The sequence below is a fragment of the Cladophialophora immunda genome (genome assembly GCF_000835495.1).
Source record: "Cladophialophora immunda strain CBS 83496 unplaced genomic scaffold supercont1.2, whole genome shotgun sequence".
Lineage (NCBI taxonomy): Eukaryota > Fungi > Ascomycota > Eurotiomycetes > Chaetothyriales > Herpotrichiellaceae > Cladophialophora > Cladophialophora immunda.
In genome coordinates, this window is record NW_015622542.1 from 3,576,128 (window position 1) to 3,596,418 (window position 20,291).

At 53.9% G+C, this 20,291-nt stretch overlaps 7 protein-coding genes across 7 annotated transcripts; 3 read left to right on the forward strand and 4 right to left on the reverse strand.

Moving 5' to 3' along the window:
- The first annotated feature begins 331 nt into the window (after nucleotides 1–331).
- PV07_03534 (uncharacterized protein) lies at nucleotides 332–1,712 on the forward strand. The gene has a single exon (XM_016390262.1). The coding sequence runs from the start codon at nucleotides 502–504 to the stop codon at nucleotides 1,528–1,530; it is 1,029 nt and encodes a 342-aa protein (XP_016252164.1). The 5' UTR covers nucleotides 332–501; the 3' UTR covers nucleotides 1,531–1,712.
- Nucleotides 1,713–5,390: 3,678 nt separating this feature from the next.
- PV07_03535 (uncharacterized protein) lies at nucleotides 5,391–10,388 on the reverse strand. Its single transcript, XM_016390263.1, has one exon. The coding sequence runs from the start codon at nucleotides 10,049–10,051 to the stop codon at nucleotides 5,621–5,623; it is 4,431 nt and encodes a 1,476-aa protein (XP_016252165.1). The 5' UTR covers nucleotides 10,052–10,388; the 3' UTR covers nucleotides 5,391–5,620.
- Nucleotides 10,389–10,654: 266 nt separating this feature from the next.
- On the reverse strand, nucleotides 10,655–12,246 carry PV07_03536 (uncharacterized protein). Its single transcript, XM_016390264.1, has 4 exons — nucleotides 11,714–12,246; nucleotides 11,351–11,668; nucleotides 11,030–11,298; nucleotides 10,655–10,972 (listed from the first exon to the last, which is right to left on the reverse strand). The coding sequence occupies exons 1-4, from the start codon at nucleotides 12,154–12,156 to the stop codon at nucleotides 10,821–10,823; spliced, it is 1,182 nt and encodes a 393-aa protein (XP_016252166.1). The 5' UTR covers nucleotides 12,157–12,246; the 3' UTR covers nucleotides 10,655–10,820.
- Nucleotides 12,247–12,842: 596 nt separating this feature from the next.
- Nucleotides 12,843–15,360, forward strand: PV07_03537 (uncharacterized protein). Its single transcript, XM_016390265.1, has 2 exons — nucleotides 12,843–13,044; nucleotides 13,184–15,360. The coding sequence occupies exons 1-2, from the start codon at nucleotides 13,034–13,036 to the stop codon at nucleotides 14,577–14,579; spliced, it is 1,407 nt and encodes a 468-aa protein (XP_016252167.1). The 5' UTR covers nucleotides 12,843–13,033; the 3' UTR covers nucleotides 14,580–15,360.
- PV07_03538 (uncharacterized protein) lies at nucleotides 15,015–16,739 on the reverse strand. The gene is made up of 2 exons (XM_016390266.1): nucleotides 16,285–16,739; nucleotides 15,015–16,219 (listed from the first exon to the last, which is right to left on the reverse strand). Exons 1-2 carry the CDS (start codon nucleotides 16,322–16,324, stop codon nucleotides 15,384–15,386), a joined length of 876 nt encoding a protein of 291 aa, XP_016252168.1. The 5' UTR covers nucleotides 16,325–16,739; the 3' UTR covers nucleotides 15,015–15,383.
- Nucleotides 16,740–16,953: 214 nt separating this feature from the next.
- On the forward strand, nucleotides 16,954–18,373 carry PV07_03539 (uncharacterized protein). The gene is made up of 2 exons (XM_016390267.1): nucleotides 16,954–17,521; nucleotides 17,616–18,373. The coding sequence occupies exons 1-2, from the start codon at nucleotides 17,281–17,283 to the stop codon at nucleotides 17,912–17,914; spliced, it is 540 nt and encodes a 179-aa protein (XP_016252169.1). The 5' UTR covers nucleotides 16,954–17,280; the 3' UTR covers nucleotides 17,915–18,373.
- On the reverse strand, nucleotides 18,146–20,256 carry PV07_03540 (adenylosuccinate synthase). Its single transcript, XM_016390268.1, has one exon. The coding sequence runs from the start codon at nucleotides 19,981–19,983 to the stop codon at nucleotides 18,610–18,612; it is 1,374 nt and encodes a 457-aa protein (XP_016252170.1). The 5' UTR covers nucleotides 19,984–20,256; the 3' UTR covers nucleotides 18,146–18,609.
- Nucleotides 20,257–20,291: the final 35 nt, after the last annotated feature.

The following is a 20,291-nucleotide window of genomic DNA, read 5'->3' on the forward strand; positions in this document are numbered from 1 at the left end:
ATTCTCACTAGAGCTAGGTCGCTATGGCCCTTGCTCAGTCAGTATCCATCTGACGTGGAGCGGTTTGCCTCCAGCTTTTGAGCACGCACAGACGAGCCAGCCCCGGAATAGTTGGCCCAAGAATGTTGTCTCCCCTCTTCCGATGCTTATGATCCTCTGGCCAACGCCTGGTAATGCACCACCTTCAAGCTCTATTTCCGACTCGGGCCGAATGGTAATGCACACGGTCTGGGCTAAGCACCCCTTGTTTACGGCCGGTGGGAACGAGCAGACTTAGATTATTGTTGAAACCCTTGCGACGGCCACCGGGAACAGCACTGCCTCTAGTTCACTAGTTTGGCCTTCTTGCTATAAACCCTTTTCCGTCCCTCTCTTCTATTCCCTTCCCCAGTGCATTGGAATACTTGCCGCCTCCCTTATCCGAGATACACTGCTCTTGCCTAGCATCGGGTCTTTTTCCAACGTCAAAGGAGTCTCATATCCTGAGCCATCCCGAACGTCATGTCTTTTGTCGACCTCCTCTTTCCCCAGAAAGAGCTGGAGGCTCTGGGAAACAAGTGGCATGAACCAGCCCCCAAGAGGAGGAGGCTGGATTCGGGAAGTGTTGGGAGTGCTCAGGTTATAAGGGAGCCTTTGGGAGGTCAGCGTTGGCAAAGCAGTGGGCAGACCTTGGAGCAACGTCGTCATCGCCTGTCAACACCAGCCTCGATTCAATATGGGAGGCCGTCACCCTCACCCTCGTCCGAGCATATGAATGGCCGTGGTACCAAGAGGTCCAACTCAGAATCACAATCACTTAGCTGCACCCCCGGCTTGGACAAACAGCCTACGAAGACCAGGTCCTGCTTACCGAGCTTCATCGAGCCGTCCATCATGCGGAACTACCTTCAACATCTCCATCCCAAGGACCGCCATCGCTACACTGTCTCCCACGAGCCAAGGCCAGAATCGAGACCGAGAGACACAAACCTTCAGATGTCGCCGCCTAGTCTCAGTGAGGATGCTCTGTCTTCCCCGGGATCTCTCGTTGCCGATACATCGTCGTCTCCCGCTTCCACCGACAGTTGCCCTACCCCTGCCGCTATATGCGAGCAGTTCCGCTCAGGGCCATTTGGGCACCTCTTTAATGGGATGCGTCTCACAGACAACGAGCGAGATCTAATGGAAGATCTCCTAAATCCAGTCACCACTATTCCAGCGGACGAGGCACACAGCCAAGCAGTGAAGGAAGTGGCTCCTAAGGTGGAACTGGCGCCCGAAGACTACTTGGAGATTGACGAAGTACTACTGCAAAACATGTTTCCTCCCTTCGGAAAGCACATGGATCAACCATTTGACTTTGCCGTCAAAGAGCTGACCAAGGTTGAGGAAGAGTATGATGTGCACTCATCGGGCCTGAGTCCTGCAGCTGAGGAGGCAGAAGAGACAGAGGAAGACAAGACCACAAGCCACAGGGGGATCGTGGTGTACGACTACAATGCTCTCAGCGTTGACGATTTCTTCGATCTGGATGAAGCCTCCTCTAGTTAGAGAGCTTTGGTTGCCGAAAGATTGGGATTACCCGGGGTTTTGATATCGGGGGATTGGCATGGGATTTCAGCTTTTAATTCCCACATGCTGGTTCATAATGTTTACAGAGCAAAAGAGCTCAAAAGTCACCGAATACGTCTCTTTCGGCCTCAATGATACTATATGATGATTCACAGAATGAATGACCTCCTGTGTTCCTTCTTTCACATGTCTTTCCCTCGGATTCGCTTGATTGGCGGCGCCCTTCCATTGCGCTCCTACCGAGATGCTCCCCCTATCCAGAGTCACTACAGTTATCTCTTCGATGCCCGAAGACCAGATCTACTCTATTCTTCATGTCCCAAGACCTCTGATACAGATGAGAGGCCAGGCTGGCTTCGCTTCTCGGCGAACAAAAGATAGGGTGCATCTTCCGACTCCCCCGTGGCTCGGTCGCCAGGACGCCCCCCTGGAATGATCGGCTGACACACCATCTTACCGTGGGAGAGTGTGACATGTGCAAGTTGCACGGCCATGTCTTTGAGCCTTCGTTCAAGCTGAAGACGCCCCCGAGAGGGATCTTTCGACAGAAAGATTGCTGGAGAGTTCGTGGAAACTTCCACAACCCAACATTTCCCAGGATACGAGTAGTCGACTCTGCCACCCCTCCTACAGAGGTGCCCCAAACATTGGCGGGGGCTTAGGCTAGTCGACGCTAAACAGTGCCCGGATATGATACCCACGGGGACTCCATGAGCACTAAACAGAGTGTGCCTAGGGGAAGCACTCGGGAGACAGGGGGGTCGGAAGTGGTCAGCCGCCACCACCGCCCATGACCATCCCGTGGAAGGCTGTGGACGTGGCATCTATGCTTGTTGCTCTCAACAGGTGAACATCTCGACAGAGTCTGACTGTGACTAACGACTGCAATATGATTACAGAAATCTCCCATCTCACTGCCGAACCTGGCGAACGACCGGGGCAGATCCTGACGGGTTGAGTTGAATGAGCAACTTTCTAGGCCCGGAAAGGATCGAGGACAGCTGCAGAGCTAACAAACACGAACGACCACCACCACCACCACCACCACCACCACCACTACCACGTCTCGCCGTTGTCCTCAGATTCATAATCGAAGTTATGACGACGTGATGATCTCACATAAAACGTTGGGGAAGCCAAGCGAGTTGAACACGAACTGGTCGCCCGGAACGAAGGGGGCACGTCGAAAAGGCTAGGGAATATGCATCAGAACCATCATCACCATCATCACCATCATCGCCATCACCAGCATCCCTCAACTACTATTCCCACCGGAAGGCAAAGCCACGACATGCGTTTAGCCGTAGCATAATCAACGACCAGGTTGCTGATTTGGTTCGATCTGTGCCTGTTCAGGACACGGTCCGCTGGGCACATAGCCGCGGCTACATGGTCCGTCTTCCGTGGGCAGCAGTCACAGACGAGCTTCCAATCCGGCCTGCCTGAAAACCAATTCACTGTGGCGCCACTCAGATTCCAGGGAGCGTTTTCTAGGGCATCATCAAGAGATCGCCTCGGATCCGACCTAACCTTCCCTCTCCTCTGTCCACACCACCGAGTCGCCGAGGCCGAACAACAACAACTCCTACGAAAATGGGACATGTACGGGCAGGACGGCTGCAAACGGACCGCCGTGGTTGGCTGCACCAGCTCGACCCATGACACGGTAGCGTCTGCTTACCCTGAAGCCGTGGCTAATGCTCGACGAATCGCTCGGCGGCGCTCTCCTTTGCGTCCTGCGCTTGCTTTGCACCCTTGTTCCGATTTAGATTCCTGGTCCAAAAATTTTTCTCATCACGAACGAAACTGACCACACCACAACTTCGACCCTGTCGACGGAGGCTAGGAGAACAGGAAAGAAAAAAAAAAGGGTTTCGAATTATGCACAATCTTACCCCCATGCGACAGCCTCGCATTGCATTCGCATGGGAGGGGGCTTGAACGAGCTTCCGTGCTGCCGTGCTGCCGTGCGCTCCTCGTATTCAACAAACACCTGAGAACGAACCAGGCTCCCCTCCGCCCCCTTCTTCCGCCCGAATAGTTCGGCGCATGCATTCGTGTTCAATGCGGGGTTTGCAGCGAGACACTACTCGTTCCGGTTGGTGTGCAATTTCCCTGGTCCTGTGGAAGGAGACAAAAGTGTCGAGGCACAACAAACGTTGTCGTCGTGGACGACTGCGATGGCAGCGGAGCAGGAAAGTCAGTCCACCCCTGTCTACGCCTGGGGCCTGATTTCGAACTCGCATTTGATCCAGTCCAGCCAAGACCGAGAACGATGGTCTGGGCTCATGGACACCTACAGACCTTGGACTGGATCTACGACAGTCACTGAGTAGTTGTAGTTAGTGTTTGTCTTTGCCCCTGGACCTGCCCACTCTCACCGACAAAGGTGAGCTCATTGGTAGAATCATGGATGGAGCTACTCTAACGGTCCCAGGTTTCGAGAAAACAAAAAAAGAGAAAGATGCAATGCGTGGAATAGAACCCAAGGACCCATCAATAACATCCCCATATCAATTTCCTTTGCCCACACACCGCTCGCGTTCTTCCCTTCCATGAAAGAGGAATTACCTCACCTACGCACGGGACCTACATATTAGTCGATTAGGAGACGAAGGAAAAGGTGCTCCGCAACTGTATACGACGTACGGAGTACTTTACTTGCAATAATGAGCACGGAGCAATGTGCATAAATATGTACATACATATATATCTTTGTGCACGGAGAGCAAGTCAGATCTACGCCTTCCCTAGTGTGGGTGGATGTGTAGGTAGGTCCCCTCCAACGAGCATCAGAACCCAGAGGATGCTTGGATTCGCACTCGCACTCGCACTCGCACTCGTCCTTTGCTTCTCGTTTAGACGAAGACAGAAAACGAGTTGGGAGGAGGGGAGGGGAAGGGCGGGAGGTACATGGGTAGCGGAGATCAGGTCCACTTGCTTCAGTTACAGAAGGGGTCCCTGCGTCCTCGTCGCCGTCTGTCTGTGTATGTAGGTGACACCATGGATGGATATGAGCACAGAGAGAGGACCGCGCGCTACAGCATCTTTGGTTTTCCTGACCGACCAACGCATCCTGTGTTGTTGGGCGAGCACTCGTGCGAAGCACACACAAAACATAAGTAGCTATGTACTGTAGCTAGATCCGTTGATCGAGGCGCTCCTTGGCGCTTGGTTGGGGCCCCTCTCCGTCCGTGATGACCACGTGGTGAGTGAGTGAGTGAGTCGGCGTCACGGTCACGGTCGTGACATTGTTTGCCTTGCCTAACCTAACCACCCAACCCAACTGCGGAGTGTCCCTAGCTACATAATAGCTGTGCCGGGTAGGAGCCACAGATGATGGCTCTTGAGATGGAGATGGAGCGGGTGGCTCGGGGATCGAGGAGTCCCAGATGGGCGCCAAAGCTTGGGAAGATGCATTGCATCAGGATCAGGGGCTCCACAGCCTTGTGCCTGGTGGGGGGGAGGGGGAGAAAAACTGGGATGGCCATCCCCAGGGGCACAACGAGGCTCCGGAGCCCCCTTTCCTCCTTCCTTCCCACCCTCCTCCATCCCCTGCCGGCGAGATGTCCGAGAGCCTGGCGCCCAGTGTGGATTTGGGCAAATGGGCCAGACACCAGACACCAGACACCAGACACTAGATGGGGCGGATCATGTCTTTTCAACTTTCCTACGTCTCGGTCGCCGTCTTGGCTCAGACAGGACCATCGTCCGTCGAGGAGAAGCGGCAACTCGAAGAGACCGGGACGATCAGAATCGGACACGGTACAAACGGTGGGTTGATGATAAAAGAGACCAGGTGAGGTCCGGGTCTTGCGTCCCACCTCCCTGTACACTCTCTAGTCTGTACAGAAGTCACAGGAGCTCGGCTCCATCGGCTTCGCTCTTCTCTATTATTGGTCTTCTATGTACCGAAGACGACCTGACCTTGATAGACATTCATGCGTGTACCATCTAATGTCCTCCCAAAGTCGTTGTTCGTTGCTCGTCAAAACAAACGGCCACCTAGCTACGCCGTCCAAGATGCACATGCCATCCATGCCACAGGACATCACTCTCAGCCGGACTTCTAACCCCACCGATCGTCCCATGTCCCGTGCCTTCTGGCTGTTGTCCTCCTCGCCACCGTGACCTCAACCTGACCCTGCCCGGGTGCCTGACCCTGGCTTTGTCCGGAACCAGGCCGCGAGCCTGCCACGCTGGTATTGCTGTTGGTGTTTCGGCTTTGACTGATACTGCTAGAGTGTGCATGCCTGGCCTCCCTCCTTGCTCTCTGCTCTGACACGGGTGTCGATGTCGCAGGCGTGCTTCCACCACTGCTTGTTCCTTGGTAAGTTCTTGTAGCCGTCGTCGAACTCGAGTCTTTCTCCGTCGATGCCCTGGCTGACCCAACAATGCTCTCTCGTGTACTTTGTCGCGACAGCCGATGAGGTCCTACTACACCTGTGGCAGCGGTCGACTGGCGAGGAAGCCTGCTCTTATTCACCGTCATTTCCGTCACAACACTAGCAGTGTTCGCCCGTGTGAGGCCGGGCATGACGAATGCTGGGGAATTCTCGCGAACGTATGTTGACCCGTCGCGACTGGCAGGGCGCATCACGCTCGTACCATTGACATACACGCCATTGCGCTGCCGGCGCGGTGTCTGTGCGACGGGAGGGTCATACATGTTCATGCTGGCCCGCTCAGAACGGCCTAACTGAGGAGAGGTGGGCATGCTCATTTGCCGGTCTAGGAGATGGGGTGGCGTCGTCGAGCTGGTGCGGCGTTGGAAGCCTGGATGCTTTCGTCGAGCACCGTTTGTTGCTTGACTGCCACCCTGCCCACTTTTGATGCTCACATTGTCGGTCTCCTCGCATGATCGAATGAGCTCACTGGCCATGCTGCGGACCAGTACCGCAGAATCTGAATAAGAAAGCTCTCGAATCACATCGTAAAGACCGTATTGGTCGAGAAGGAAACACCCTTCTTCCGTCGAGTCGCAGATGCTGCCGATGATACGAAGCAGGTTCAGACGGATCGCGGGCTTGCTGTGACCCAGCTTTTGGCCCAAGGTATCGAACACCTGCGAGCTTCTCGCCATCGAGGCCGCAAGAGGTGGCGATAGTCGAAGCAACTTCTGAAGAGGCTCTAGAAGGTTTTCAAATGAGGTTGATTTGCTGCTAGTCAGCGCTGCCAGGATCGCAGAAATGAAGTTCTGATTCTCTAGCAAGTGATCTTCGACCCGGGCGGTTTCTTCCTGAAGCCAGGTGAAGATCGCATCCAAAGCTGTCACTTGCCAGTAGGGATCCGAGAGCAACGAGACATAGAAGGCAAGACCCTTGTTCTGCCAAAGCTCACGGCGAGCAGCTCTAGTGGAATGAGCCATATCACAGAGGATTGGTAGTGCAAACTCTTTGACAGGGGTCTTCTCCTGTTTGACGATTTTGATGAGAATTGGAATGATACCAACGAGCGCTGCATCTTCTTGACGTCGCTTCGATAGCCGGCAAAGGTTGTATATGGTGTTCAGTATCTGATTTGACATCTCCCTAAAATGCGGCTTGCTCATGCTATTGCTGAGGAGTTCAGATAAAACGTCGATAGCGTTCGAATTGTGAAGTGCATCCAACGTGGTCGACAGCATTGACAAGTTCTTGATGAATTTCAGCATCGTGACCTGGTGTGCTGGGGCCATTCTCTTGAGATTCTTCAAGACCCGGTGCAAGACTGTCCGTTCAGCGACCAGCTCCTTGACATAATTCTCTGCCTGGGAGAAGACGAAGAAGATGCTGGCGATGCGACCTTCGCACAAGTCTGCAAGCTCTTTCTGGTCTCCAGAATCGGAAGGCTCCATTAGAACCCGGTTCAGCACGAGCGACAGCGGCTCTAAAACCGAGTTCCGAGACAATATTCTGCAGAAATCGTTCTTTGGAGTCGAGCCTTGCAGCTCAAAGACACTCCAGATACCATTGACTCCAATTAGCACCAATTCACGATCATCGTCATAGTCGTCTTCAAGAAAGTCAACCAGAACTGTGAGACCCCCAGCGCTGACGAACATCTGGAGAATGAGGGTAGACGTTTGATACATTTGCCGGACGAAAGCTGCAGCTTCAAGCCGTATCTCCCGAGGGAATTTCTTCGAGGCGAATTTGTTGATCTTCGGGATCCCTCCGACAAAACACAGGTTCTCCTGGACCTCCTCATCGTTGAAAATGATGGCATTGACAATCTTGAGAAGATTGAGGACAATGTCTAGACGCATGCAGTCTTCGAGAATCTCCAAAATCGGCAGGAGACCATGCGCGCTGATGATGACGTTTTTGGTGTCCGAGAAAAGGTCGAAGAAATTCATCAAGTCCTCGGAGATCTGTAATAATGCATCGTCGTCCTGCATGACTTTCAGCTGACCCACGAGAACCTCCACATCTGTTCGAAGTCGTGCGTGCTTATCTCGGGCAATGTTGGACTCCAGGTCAACTTCTGGGAGGCCTTCTTCGAGTTGTGCGAAAGGGTCGTCCTCGTCTTCAGCATCCGGAAGCCATGATAGATTTGATATCTTCGAGTTTAGCATTAGCTCCGAGCCATCTTCGCTCTCGGCTCGCTCGAATACTGCAGGAGTCTGTGCAAAGACGTCGGAAAAGTCCTCATCTTGCTCGCTCTCGGCAAAGCGTTGAATCTCGATAGAAGATCGTGTCCTTCGCATAGACAGTTTGTTTCTGGGAGCCGGATGCCTCTTGAGACTACCACCCGACTGGGGCGGTCTCATACTCTGCATTAGATCGGTTACGCTGGGCGAATCCAGGATTTTTGAAGGTGCCTCGCTCTGCAACCGCATCAACCCAAGCTTAGTATCCAAAGCGAGTTCATTCCCTTGGACGATGTCGGAGAAATCTTCGACAGAACTCTCGCGATAACGACGTGTTGGAGGTTCATCATGTTGCACTTTTGGCTGCGGTGGTTTGCTTTTGGAAAGATTGGTTGTCTGGCGAGCGGAAGGTAAAGAAGCTTTGCGAGGCATTGGCGCAGGCTTTGCCTTTGGCTTAAGAGGCACTTCAGACTTGTGCCTTGCGTGACGAACCTCTGGCCTCTTTGCCGGGGCAGTGGTTGCAAGTCGGACAGTCTTGTTCGCGTCCGCTTCAGCAGGCGGAGGCGCCTTTAGAGTCGAATCCTTATCCTCTATTCCTTCGTTTTCTTTTCCCAATGCACTCTCCATCGAGGCAAAGGCCTTTAATCTTTCCGAAGACAACATGCCCCCAAAGTTATCGTGAGGTCTTAGATGCGGCAATTGAAAAGTGCTTGGAGAAATGGCCGTCGCGAAGTCATCGTCCCAGTTGTCTTCATCTTCAAGGGAGCGGAACCTGGTTGTGTTATCGTCCTTATTGAGGAGGGGGATAGGGGATTTGGTCTGAGATTTGGTTGGACGAAGCATGTCTTTTGCCACAGGTACTGGACTGGCCGTCGAAGCATTTGAATTCTTTCTTATCGAGCTGCTGTTCGGAGAATCTTTAAGCGCTTCGTTCCATTCTTGGACACTCTTTATCGCCTCGTCGTATTCAGTGGAATTCTTCGGCCTGTCCGAATTGGTCCTTCTCGCATTCACTATCCACGGATGTTTTAATAGCTTCTTGGCCGAGACCCTCAGATTTGGGTCTTTTTGAAAACATTGCATTAAGAAGTCCAGCACAGCGGGTGACGCGCCTTGCGGCAGGGGAGGATGGTCATCATTCACGATGCGGAACAGAGCAGGCATCGGTTGGAGGTTGTGATATGGCGGTTTCCCGTCGAGCAATTCGATTACTGTGCAACCCAGACTCCATATATCCGAAGCGGTTGTTGCGCCTGTCAACTCGATCACTTCGGGGGCCATCCAATAGGGGGTTCCAACGACGCTGGACTCATGTAGTCCTGTGGTGCGGCTTGCCACCCCAAAATCTGCAAGTTTGACCAGTCCTTGCTTGGTGGTGAGAATGTTGGCGCCCTTGATATCGCGGTGTATGACGCCCTGATCGTGCAGGTAGACCAAGCCTTGGAGCACCTGGGACATATAGAGCGCCACCAGATTCTCAGGGAACCGACCAAAATTCTTGGAGATCGAATGCAGAGACCCGTTCTCACAATATTCGAGGACGATGTTGAGGGTTTCGGGGGTCTTGACGAATCCGTTATATTTGACAATATTGGGGTGGTCAAGATTCTTCAGCAGGTCAATCTCCAGCATGATGACCCTCAATTCGCTTTTGGGTAAATCCGCGAGCTTGATCTGCTTGACAGCAACAGTCTCTCCCGTGCCCCAGTTCAATGCCCGGTAAACAGAGCCGAAGGCACCTTTACCCAGGCAATCTCCCAGTTGGTAGTCTTTCAGCTCGGCCACATCCTGCGCCTTGGTCTTCTCTTTCTCCTCTCTCTTGGTCGGGCTGGATGGAGGCTTGGGCGTTCTGGTGACCTTAAGGCCCAAGCCATCGACTGCTCTAGTAGTAGGGACATCTTCTGGAGGGTCGGCGGTGCGAGCAGGCATCTTGATATCGAGGGGAATAAGACAAGAAGGGAGAAGCTAAAAGGGCAAGGCGGCCTTGCCCTCTCGCATTGTCCGTTGGTCCAACTGCAGTCTGGTTGGCGAGAATAAGTGATTGGTAGCTGGGAGAGCGGCCAACGCAGGATGCCAGACGATGGTTTTGGACTGCAACTTGCGGCTGCGGCATCAAGGGTGGTCTAAGGATTGCCGGTGGCTCGTCCTGCGGAGTGATACTCTGGGAACGGCTCTGTCACGGACACGATCGTGGTCAGTCACCATAGAACGTTGAAATGAAGACATTGAGCATCAAACAAACAGGTCAATCAGTGCGGAAGGCACGAGATTGGATTGGGCTGCCAGATGAGGTCGGCCAACTAGCCCTCGCTTGCGACTTGTGTTGCAGGTTGCAGGGCGATCCGCGGCCGCTAACGACCCTATCGTACCGAGACCTCCACTCTGCGTTCAGGGACGCGTCAATTGTAATCGCTGCACGCGACTTTCTTCCCAAGGTACCCGCCTCGTCTATCTAGGTACAGCACTGAACATCCTCCGAGTGGCGGTCACTGTTGCTGTATGCGAGTCTTCTCTGCAGTCATCTCTGACCGCTGATCTGATGGTCATTGCCTGAGTGGGCTGTCTACTGCTACATCATGAGTTGAGGAGAGAAGATCCCCCGTTACCGCTTCACCAACAAGTTACAGATCGCCATGTGGCGCAAACTGCCAGCACACACCACCGTCCATAACTGTCAAACCGATCAAGACATGCCTCCCTATCCGAACAGTCGGTCCATGATGCTAAATTTGTCCACAACCGGATGTCTGACTCCGCCCAACCCAGCAGCCAGAATACCCTTGGCTGCATATCGAAGGGAATAACTCAAGAAACAGACAACCCAAACGTATCCGACCGCTCTAGTTTTCCCTGCACAACGTCAAATCTGGCTCCTGCACCTGACACAAAGTGGACGCAGACACTTACATGTGTCCTTTAAGGCCGCCTTCTTGCCAAAATATATGACGAGGTCTTCGAACATGATTGCGACTGGCTGGATCATGAAGAAATAGAACTGGCACCAACCAAGGGAAGAATACGCGCAATTGAGTGCACCCGCATGATGAATAAGAGCTGACACGAAGAAAGCGTTGTATAGCTGTAAATACCGTGAGGCTAGAGTACCGGTCTTGACCCTCAACACTTGCAGAAGAGGCTTGTTTACACTCTCAAATATCCGGCGAAGGAGTTGGTGCCTCGGGAACTGATAAGACGGAGTCGGTAGTTCGACCTGGGGATCTCACTCACCAACAACAACCCCATATGTTCCTTACTGTGTAACCCCTTTTGACGAATGAACCGTAGATCGGAGGCCACGATTGAGGCGTATAGAGCCCAGAACCGACAGCGACCGCCGCTCCAAGGTAATAGCTGAAGGCCATTGTAAATCCACTGTGGAAGGCAGAAGACCATCCAAGGAGAATCTGTTGCCAGAGTGGTAAGGCGAAGGGATCGGAAACGGAAGCGGTCCTATCTCCCCAAGGAAGCCGACGCATACACCACCCGTTGATATCCATGTAGAGGAAGGAGTAGAAGGCTCTGGCAACCTGCTCTAGGACGAATCGACTGCTTCAATTAGAGGGGTTGAGATATCAAGATGTGGTTCTGCACCTGCGAGAGATATGTCTGGGGACTTGGTCAACATTCTTGACGCGCCAATTCCAACCAATTCCACGCATGGTTGTGAAGAGTTGTAAACTCCAGCGGAACTTTTGCCAGGTGGTCATCTTTTCTATGTCCTCTTCGGTCTCCGTTGTACCATCCGATTTTACTCGGCGGAACGCCTGCTCGGCATTATGCAACACTCCAACATCGATGCATCTGAGCAAGATCAAGCAGACATTGATGGCATTTAGATAGTCCTCTTCAGGCCTTCCAGCGGTGTGCTGTCGCAGGTTCCAAAGTATCCAAAGGATCAGAGGTATGGGCATTATCTGGCGAAATCGCCCGGGTGGAAACAACAAGGTAGTCATGCCAATGACTCCTGCGCCGAACACGCTTCGGCCGCCAGGTTGGAAGGGGCGATCTGGGGGAGGAAACCATTTTGGATCCATTACTGAGACCAAGATACAGAAAGACGCAGAAGAGCAAGGAGATAATAAGGAAAGGGCCAAAGAGACCTGACTTAGCTGACAGGAGGTTACACAAACAAAGGAAGAGAGAGACACGATTGATCTTTAAGCGAGCAGAATGCGAATACGACGTAATCTTTGGCGCAAGTCGGCTTGCCAGATGTTGGCATAGGCGCAGGCATCAGTTTGTCTCTGTCTTTGCCATCGAGAACATTGGCAGAACTAGTGACGGCGGGTATTCAACAGTAACGATACAAGGGTCCTCGGGCAAGAATAAACGCAAGAGACACCACAGACCAAAGTTTGGGAGACGTGATTCTCAAACAGATCTGTGTGCCAAGTCTTCCGTACTGCGTGGTTGACGCAAGGACGCCTCTGGTGCCTAAGTCCTCACTAGGTATGGCGCCCACGGGTGCCTATGGCGACTCCAGAGCCTGGTGAGCTTGAAGGGATAACCCTAGCGCCTGCCCTCCCCCCCTCCCCCCCCAGCCACTCGCTTAGGGATTGCGACGCCTCGTTCAGTCTGCCTCACTCCAAACTGACTGGCAGCCACCGCAGCCAACGATACTGGCGGGAGACTGCCTTCTCCGCGCATCCCTTCCCCCCCGGATACTCGCTGACTAGCTCGCCCAAAGCATTCCGCTCACTCCTTTCTCTTTTATCACCACGAAGGATACTTGCGTGCTCGCAAAACAATCCATCTCAAATCCACTGTACCACTTGTCCATCTCATCCAATTCTCCACTCATTTTCCATTGTTTGTCGCTTCTCGTCTCTTCATTGTTGTTCATTCCGACTCTCCTCTCCATCTTGACATTACCTTACCTCTACAACTGCTGCACATTTGGTTACGACAATTATGGGTTTGCCGTGAGTTTGTCCTTGATTTTTATCCAACCCCCACCCCTTTGGCATCTGGCCGCGGCGCGCGCACGCGCAGTGTCAGCATCATCGTCTTTCCATATCCATCGCCGGCAAGCGCATTTGCTAACAAACATGCTTTCTTTAGTATGTTCCAAGAGCCTGACGAGGTTGCCGCGGAGCAACCTGCGGCAAAACTCGATCAGCTTGCAGCCGCAGGACGATCGAGTATCCGGCGCGAGTCCACCGTCCGTCCGGGTCGATTTGCCGCTCATCGTCGCGCTGCCATTGAACGAGTACGAGAAGAGGTAGAAAGACGACGCCGCCGTGAAGCCGAGGAAGCAAACAACTCCTCTTCTCAATCACAATCTCAACGGGAGCCGCCCCGAGACACCCAGGATCCAGATGAGGCCACGGCGCAGTACATTTACGCGGTCAGTGCGAGTCCTCCACCAATTCAAGTAAGGACAGTCGAATGGCCGCTTGCCAGAAGGGCTAGCACCGAGTCAGAAGCCCGGGGTGATATGGACATGGCACCCTTGAGCCGACCGCCTGTCGCGCCCAGCGGCAGAGCACCAGACGAACTCACAACGGCTTTCATCTTCGACTCTCTTGTGCCCGAGCCTCAGGAGGCAGATCCTCCACGCCTTCAACGCCGGTTAAGAGAGTCCGGCCTGAGATACGAAGTGGTTGCGGCGCCCCAGCCTGAGTCAGAACCGCTCCTGCGGCCTCGGTTTTCTGATGCTCGCTCTACAAGAGTCGCCAGCCCGTCCGGAAGCAGAAGACCACTCTGGTCGTTCTCAGTTCATCGGCCCATGTTTGCCGATACCGAGGACGAGGAAAACGACAACCGTTATCGCGCTACTTCACAGTCTCGGAGATTGGAGCGAAGTCCTGGAGACACAGCGACCAGCATTCCTCCTCCTCATCCCCCAGAAATGCTCGAAGCTGCGTATCCGCCTTTGCGACGTGTCAATCATATCTCGCCCCGCCCTCCGAGCGAGTCGAGACCCAGGGTTGATGGACTTGGCGACCGGTTGCGTAGTCCCAGCCCAATATCTGATGGGCCTGTGGAGGAGAACTGGGGAACTCTTTTGGATACGATGGAAACGAGCCACTCAAGTACAGCGACTTCGTTTTTATCGTCGCGGTCGAACTCCAGAAGTGGCTCGAACCAATCGTCTCAGGCAACGACTACCGCAACCAGCTTTGGCGAGATAGGCGGGGATGATTCGTGCGACCTGGATCTTCCCTCTGGCATCACTGAAGAGGATGTCCGGGAAATCCGCGCGCGACATGGGAGGTTACGACGGGACCCTTCTGCTCGTCTTCGAAGACGTGAAGCGCGGAACTTGTTCGAGTTGTCGAGCCAGAACGACCCTTCGAGGATAAACGAGAGGGTTCTTGAATTGGAAATGCTCGGAGTTATTCTTGATCGGATGCAGAGGAGAGAAGAGATCCCAGATGACTTATGGGCCGCCGTTGGTCTGTCGCCAGATATTGTGAGAGGGACTCCCTTTGATCTTGCCAGGCAATATGCTTGAGAAATGATTCGATAGAGGGGGCACGGCCAGCGACACTTTGCCGCATCCCGGATCAGAACAAGACATCCCGTCGATCCGCCAATACGAGCAGAGCAAGGTAGTGAAGCTTGACTTCTTTGCAGATTGGGACACGATGACCAGGCATCTCGTGAGGGTCGTGGGAAGAAAACAGAACGTCCTTTTATCTGGACACGATGTGGTGGTTATTTTCCTCTGATTTCAAGCCGGCGCCTTGTTAGGATGCGATCCGAAAAGCCATCTTTTGTTAATGCTGGAAGAACTCGTTGGATGAACGGTACGGGATTGGAAAGAGAAGGCTGAAGACCTGGAACACGAATCAGTGGCATTATCAGGTTTGAGTGCCCGAGGAAGCTGACGATTGGATTGTGTGACTGGGACCAAAATGGACTTGCAGGATTATGCCATGGCTGGACCGGAGCATTCTGCTTTATTAATCATGTCTTTCTTAACGGGGGCTGCATTGGTCTGCGCCTGCGACAACAGAAGAAATGTCAAGACAGGCATCCTCGTTTGATTTCAGACTATCCAGTCCCTTTTTGTGTGTAGCCCGATGGCAGGTTCTTGCTAGGCATGACGGAGGCATTGTGTGCGCCACACAAACCGCGGGGAGCCGAACCATGCAGCGCAACACTTACAACCACTTGGGAGGGACCTTCATTCACGGCTCTTCCTAGGCGTGCTAAACTCGCTGACTCGACCTCGGTCCGCTGTGCGCATTGTAACAATCCAGTTCAGCTTCCGTCAACTCCTTCCTCACATTTCGATAGAAGATTTTGAGAATTTTCACATGCCAACCCCGTCCGCAGCCAGCAGGGCAATGCTGTCCATCCTGGTCATTCTCTCCCTCCTCATCTCCTCCTCGTCCTTGTCGTCGTCGCCGTCCTCTTGGCCCTGTAACCGGCCGTCCACGTTCCTGACCTCCTCACTCCGCCAGGACTCGTCCTCGACACTCGGCACGATCTCCTGGACGGGCAGCCTCTTCTCCAGGACGTCCTTCGCGTTCCGCATGTCGCTTTTCTCCGTGCGGTCGAGGCTCTCTTCGAAGGAGCCCGAAATGCCGGCGGCGAAGTTGCGTTTCGCGACCCGCTGCGTGGCCGTGGGGATGTCGACGTCGACAAACCACGTCTCGTCCATCAAGTCGTGGGCGTCCCTCCACCCCGGCTCGTCCAGCGCCGTGTACAACCCTTCAAAAAGGATGATCCGCGCCGTGGGCGGGATGGCGATGTCGTTCGCCACGGGATCCTTGACGGCGTGGTCGAAGCTGGGTGCGTAGATCGTCAATGTCTCCGGGCTGATGGGCTTGCGCACTTTCTCCACCAGTTTGAGATAGCTTTGGGCGTCGAACGTGAAGGCGGCACCGCGGCGGAAGATGGCCTCTTCGGCATTAGGCATCTCGCTGAGCTGTCTGCGGGTCAAGTGGTAGCCGTCGAGCGGGACGACAAAGGCGATGTCTGGGCCCGAGCGATTGGGGCTGTTGGGGAAGCGCTTGCTCTGATGGTGGTGGTGGGTTTTGTTCAGGCCCGCACAGACGGACGCCGCGAGCGTGGTTTTCCCGCTGCCTGGGATGCCGGAAATGGCAATCAGGAGGCGCTGCGAGCCGTCGCATTTCTGGAACTTTTCTAAGATCCGGGCGTCAACGTCGTGGAAAAGGGGAGGGACAATGAGGGACGGTTGTATGTCTTACCCCAGGTCTGATCAACAAGGCGTTGAATGTGGGACTCCATGATCGCTGTGAGCGAGAGTCCTCCCTCGCGTTATACCGGGAATGATATGAAGATTTATAGGCAAGAACAACAACCCTCATATGCTCAGTCTTTGTTTCCTACCTGTCGAGAGATGTGTGTGAACGTCGGGCTGGATAGGCCTATATCATTGCGATTGCATAATATGGAACGAGGCTCCTTATCAATAGTCGCTCAGCCGGGCAAGTGGATAACATCCGTCATATCTCGCTGGCGAAACAAGGCCCGACCCCAGGTCTTACAAACTATCCAGGTGGCTTGATGGGCGCAGAGCTCGCGGGGACAACGGCAGGTCTTGGCCGAAGGATAGTAGGGCGGCGAGCTTCAGAACAGATCCAGAATCTCGACGCGTGGGAAATGGATATGTAGACGGCAGTTGGAATGTGTCTGTCGAGTGCCTCAGACTCGGGTGATGGTTGATAACCGAAGGAGGGCCGACTGATCCGCGGCGCTGGAAGTACATTACTCCGTGGCACATCACGTGGCAGTCAATCACGTGGGTGACCCAGTATCGTTGAGTCGTTTGAGCCAACCACCAGCGACCAGCCCCTGTCCAATCCACCCAAACTGCGCGTCCCCCCAACCCCGGACTCGTCTGCAAAGGGGCTCGTCTTTTATCCATTTCTTTCTGCAGCCAAACACCCGGGGACCCAACGTCTTTCATATTCACTCACTTCTTTCCACTCCCTTCCGACTTTGTTTTGTACTAACCTGCAGCAGCGGCCACTCTTGCCATTCCTTCTCAGTCACTCTTTCAGCGATATCCCTTGTTTCGTTTCTGCCACTCGTTCAGCGCGCCCTTGAACGTCACTTTTCGCGAAAACCCCTACCACCTACATTCCTGGCAGCACCTACCACGCGTCAAACCATTCCAGATCACCGACGAACGAACCCGATTCAAACCCTTGACAAAACACACAAAAGCCAAGACCCACACCATGAAGACCTCCCTGCTCCTTCCGTTTGTTGCTCTCGCCGTCCGCGTCCTGGCAGATATCCCCCCAGCATGCCTCCTCAGCGCAGTCAACACACAAGACCAACCGGGCGACCTCTCGTCCATTTGCGGTGACGAGGCGACCGACGTGCAAAAGGCCATTGCCAGCCTATGCAGTGGCAATGCCGTGTCGGCGGCACAGTCTGCCTTCATTTCGACTTGCTCAGCTGCGGGTTCCTCAGTCGGTACGTAGACTCAACCCGGGACAAACTTGGGGAGGACAGACCAATTCTTGATGAGTGTTTACTGACACGGCCGCTTTCTGTTGGGAATGTACAGCTCCCTACACAGCATCGTCCTCAAATAGCCACACATCCACGGCCGGCACGTTCGTCTACACTACCGCCGTCTACAATTCCGACTGCAGCTGCACCACGACGATCGTCACCTCCGCTACCAGCGGCGCCGCTATCTCGACTGGTCTAGCAACCGCCACGGCTACAGGTGGCAATGGTGCTTCCGGGTCTAATTCAGCAGGCGGCGCAGCAGCGACCGGCAATGCCGCTGCAGACGCCAAGCAGGTGGGAAGTTTTGCCGCCGCCGTTATCGCCATTGCTGGTGTTGTTGCGGTTTTGTGAACAGGGCCGGAGCCTTTTGCGGCGAACCCCGTTCTCACGGCCAAAAAAGCAGAAGATGGCCTGGGGTTATTTCGTGTCATTGGTGCTGCGTCTGTGCCAACACTTTGGGAGACATGATGACGAAATTCTTGCCCATCATGTTGCAAAAGCTACCAGCTGCGTGTCAGAATACTAGGGAATGAGACGGAAAAACTGCTCAGTCGTTTTCGAAATTGAGATTCGTGTTTTCCGCCGGCATCTGGGCCCAGTCTTCTAGGCAATCTGCATGGCGGAGGACAGAAGAAAGGACCAGGTTCAATACGAGCATCATATGTAGATGCCGTGCCTAGATAATCGGATGGACAGAAGATCAGAAGACATTTGGCATGCTGGCCAGAGCCTTTTGTTGACAAAGCCGCTTTTTCCGACTCCCTTTTGTTCTCTCCGTCATATTCTATCAAAAGACTCGACGACTTCGGAAGCCAAAGATGTAAACGTCTAAAATTCTCTTTTGTGTTGTCTTCAAGATCCCTCTCCCCATTCCTGGGGGCGAAGCAGCGCTGGAGGCCACTTCCCATCACATGTCGGAAAACAAGAAGCCTCTCATTTGTCGGGACCATCACCTCCGAAGCCAAATACATGTTTCCCAGCTATTTACACGTAACATCCCGTCCCAGCCCTATCCTGAACCCTTTTCTGCCTCGTCAGCATGCCTTCTAGCGGAAACACATGTCCTCCCTCCTCGGGCCGGTGCCAATCCATTTGATCGGCACTCCAACCTCGCTCTCGATGAAGTCGATATACTCGCGAGCCTGTGCTGGCAGGTCTTCGAATTTCTTGCAGCCCGTGGTTTGAGTCATCCAGCCCTTGAAGGTCTTATATTCGATCTCCATCTCTTCCATGACATCCAGATCCGCCGGGAATCCCGGCAGTGTCTGACCGTTCACCTTGTACGCCGTCGCCACGCGGATTTCTTCAAAGCCGTCTAGGACGTCGAGCTTCGTCAGGTTGAGTTGTGTATAGCAGTTCACGGCCGCAGAGTATTTGACCAAGACGAGGTCAAACCAGCCGCAGCGTCGCTTGCGACCCGTCGTGACTCCCCATTCGCGGCCTACTTGTTGCAGACGATCGCCGTATTCGGCGTCCTTAGGAGAAATTGCAGCGTTAAGTTCTGTCGGGAAGGGACCGGCGCCGACGCGAGAGGTGTACGCTTTTACCACGCCGACGATGTTGCTCCCTGGCGCTGAAAGGGATTGTGGAGAGAGACCCGCAAGACCAGTGAAGACACCGCCCAGGCCGGTGTTGCTGGACGTGACGTAAGGATATGTGCCGTGATCAATGTCTAGAAGGAGTGCGTTGGCACCCTCAATCAAGATGTGGGGTTGGCGAGCACCAGCGCCGTTCGAGTTCGCCGTAGCCATTCCCTTTGTTCCGACCGCCTGCGCCAGTAAGGGCGTTTGGTCGACGACGTATTGCTGCAACTCTTCCCGATATCCGCGCAACTTTTCGATCTCCTCTTCCAGGCTGTAGCCCTGCAGAGCTGCGTCGCCGTACAATTTGCGATAATTGGCTTCTAGGTCTCGCAAGCGCCTCTCCCAACGCTGTTGTTCGTTGACGAGCATCCAAAACGTCACCCCCCGCCGGGCGACTTTGTCGCTGTAGCACGGCCCGATGCCCTTGCGGGTAGTGCCAATCATGTCCTTCCCGCCATCGACGTTCTTGAATTTGTCTTCGGAGATACCGTCCACGACGCCGTGCAAGTCGAAACATACGTGAGCCCGGTCGGAGATCAGAATGCGCTCCCGCACGCCCACCAGCCCTTTCTCTTCTAGTGCCTTCAGTTCTTTGAAAAAGCTGGGGATATGCACGACACAGCCGGTGCCGATGAGGTTGACTTTGCAGGAAGGATTGATGAGGCCAGAGGGGAGGATGTGGAAGTCGTATGTCACATCGTTGACCACAATAGTATGGCCCGCGTTGTTGCCCCCCGCCGCGCGGCAGACGAGATCAGCAGAGGTAGCGAGGATATCGACAAGCTTGCCTTTGCCTTCGTCGCCCCATTGCGATCCCAGTACAAGAGTGACTGGCATGGCTGACGAGCTGTAGAGATGTGGATGTTTAGGGAGCAGTGTCGTAGGGAAGGCAGACCGAGATCGGAGCAAGAGGAGGGAGACAAGTGAGAGGAGAATGGATCTAGATTTGCTTTGCTTGGGGTTTAAGACGAGCAGGGCGGTTGCCTCAATCTTCAGGTGGATATGTCTGTCATTGTCCGAGGTTTCTGACCTCTAGATTCAAGGGCATATTGCAATGTTTGAGCAAACAGAGCTTTCTTAATTGACTCACGGATTTTTTTCAGGATGGTGGGGTTTGGGGTTGACGAAAAGACTCTTCGGAACAG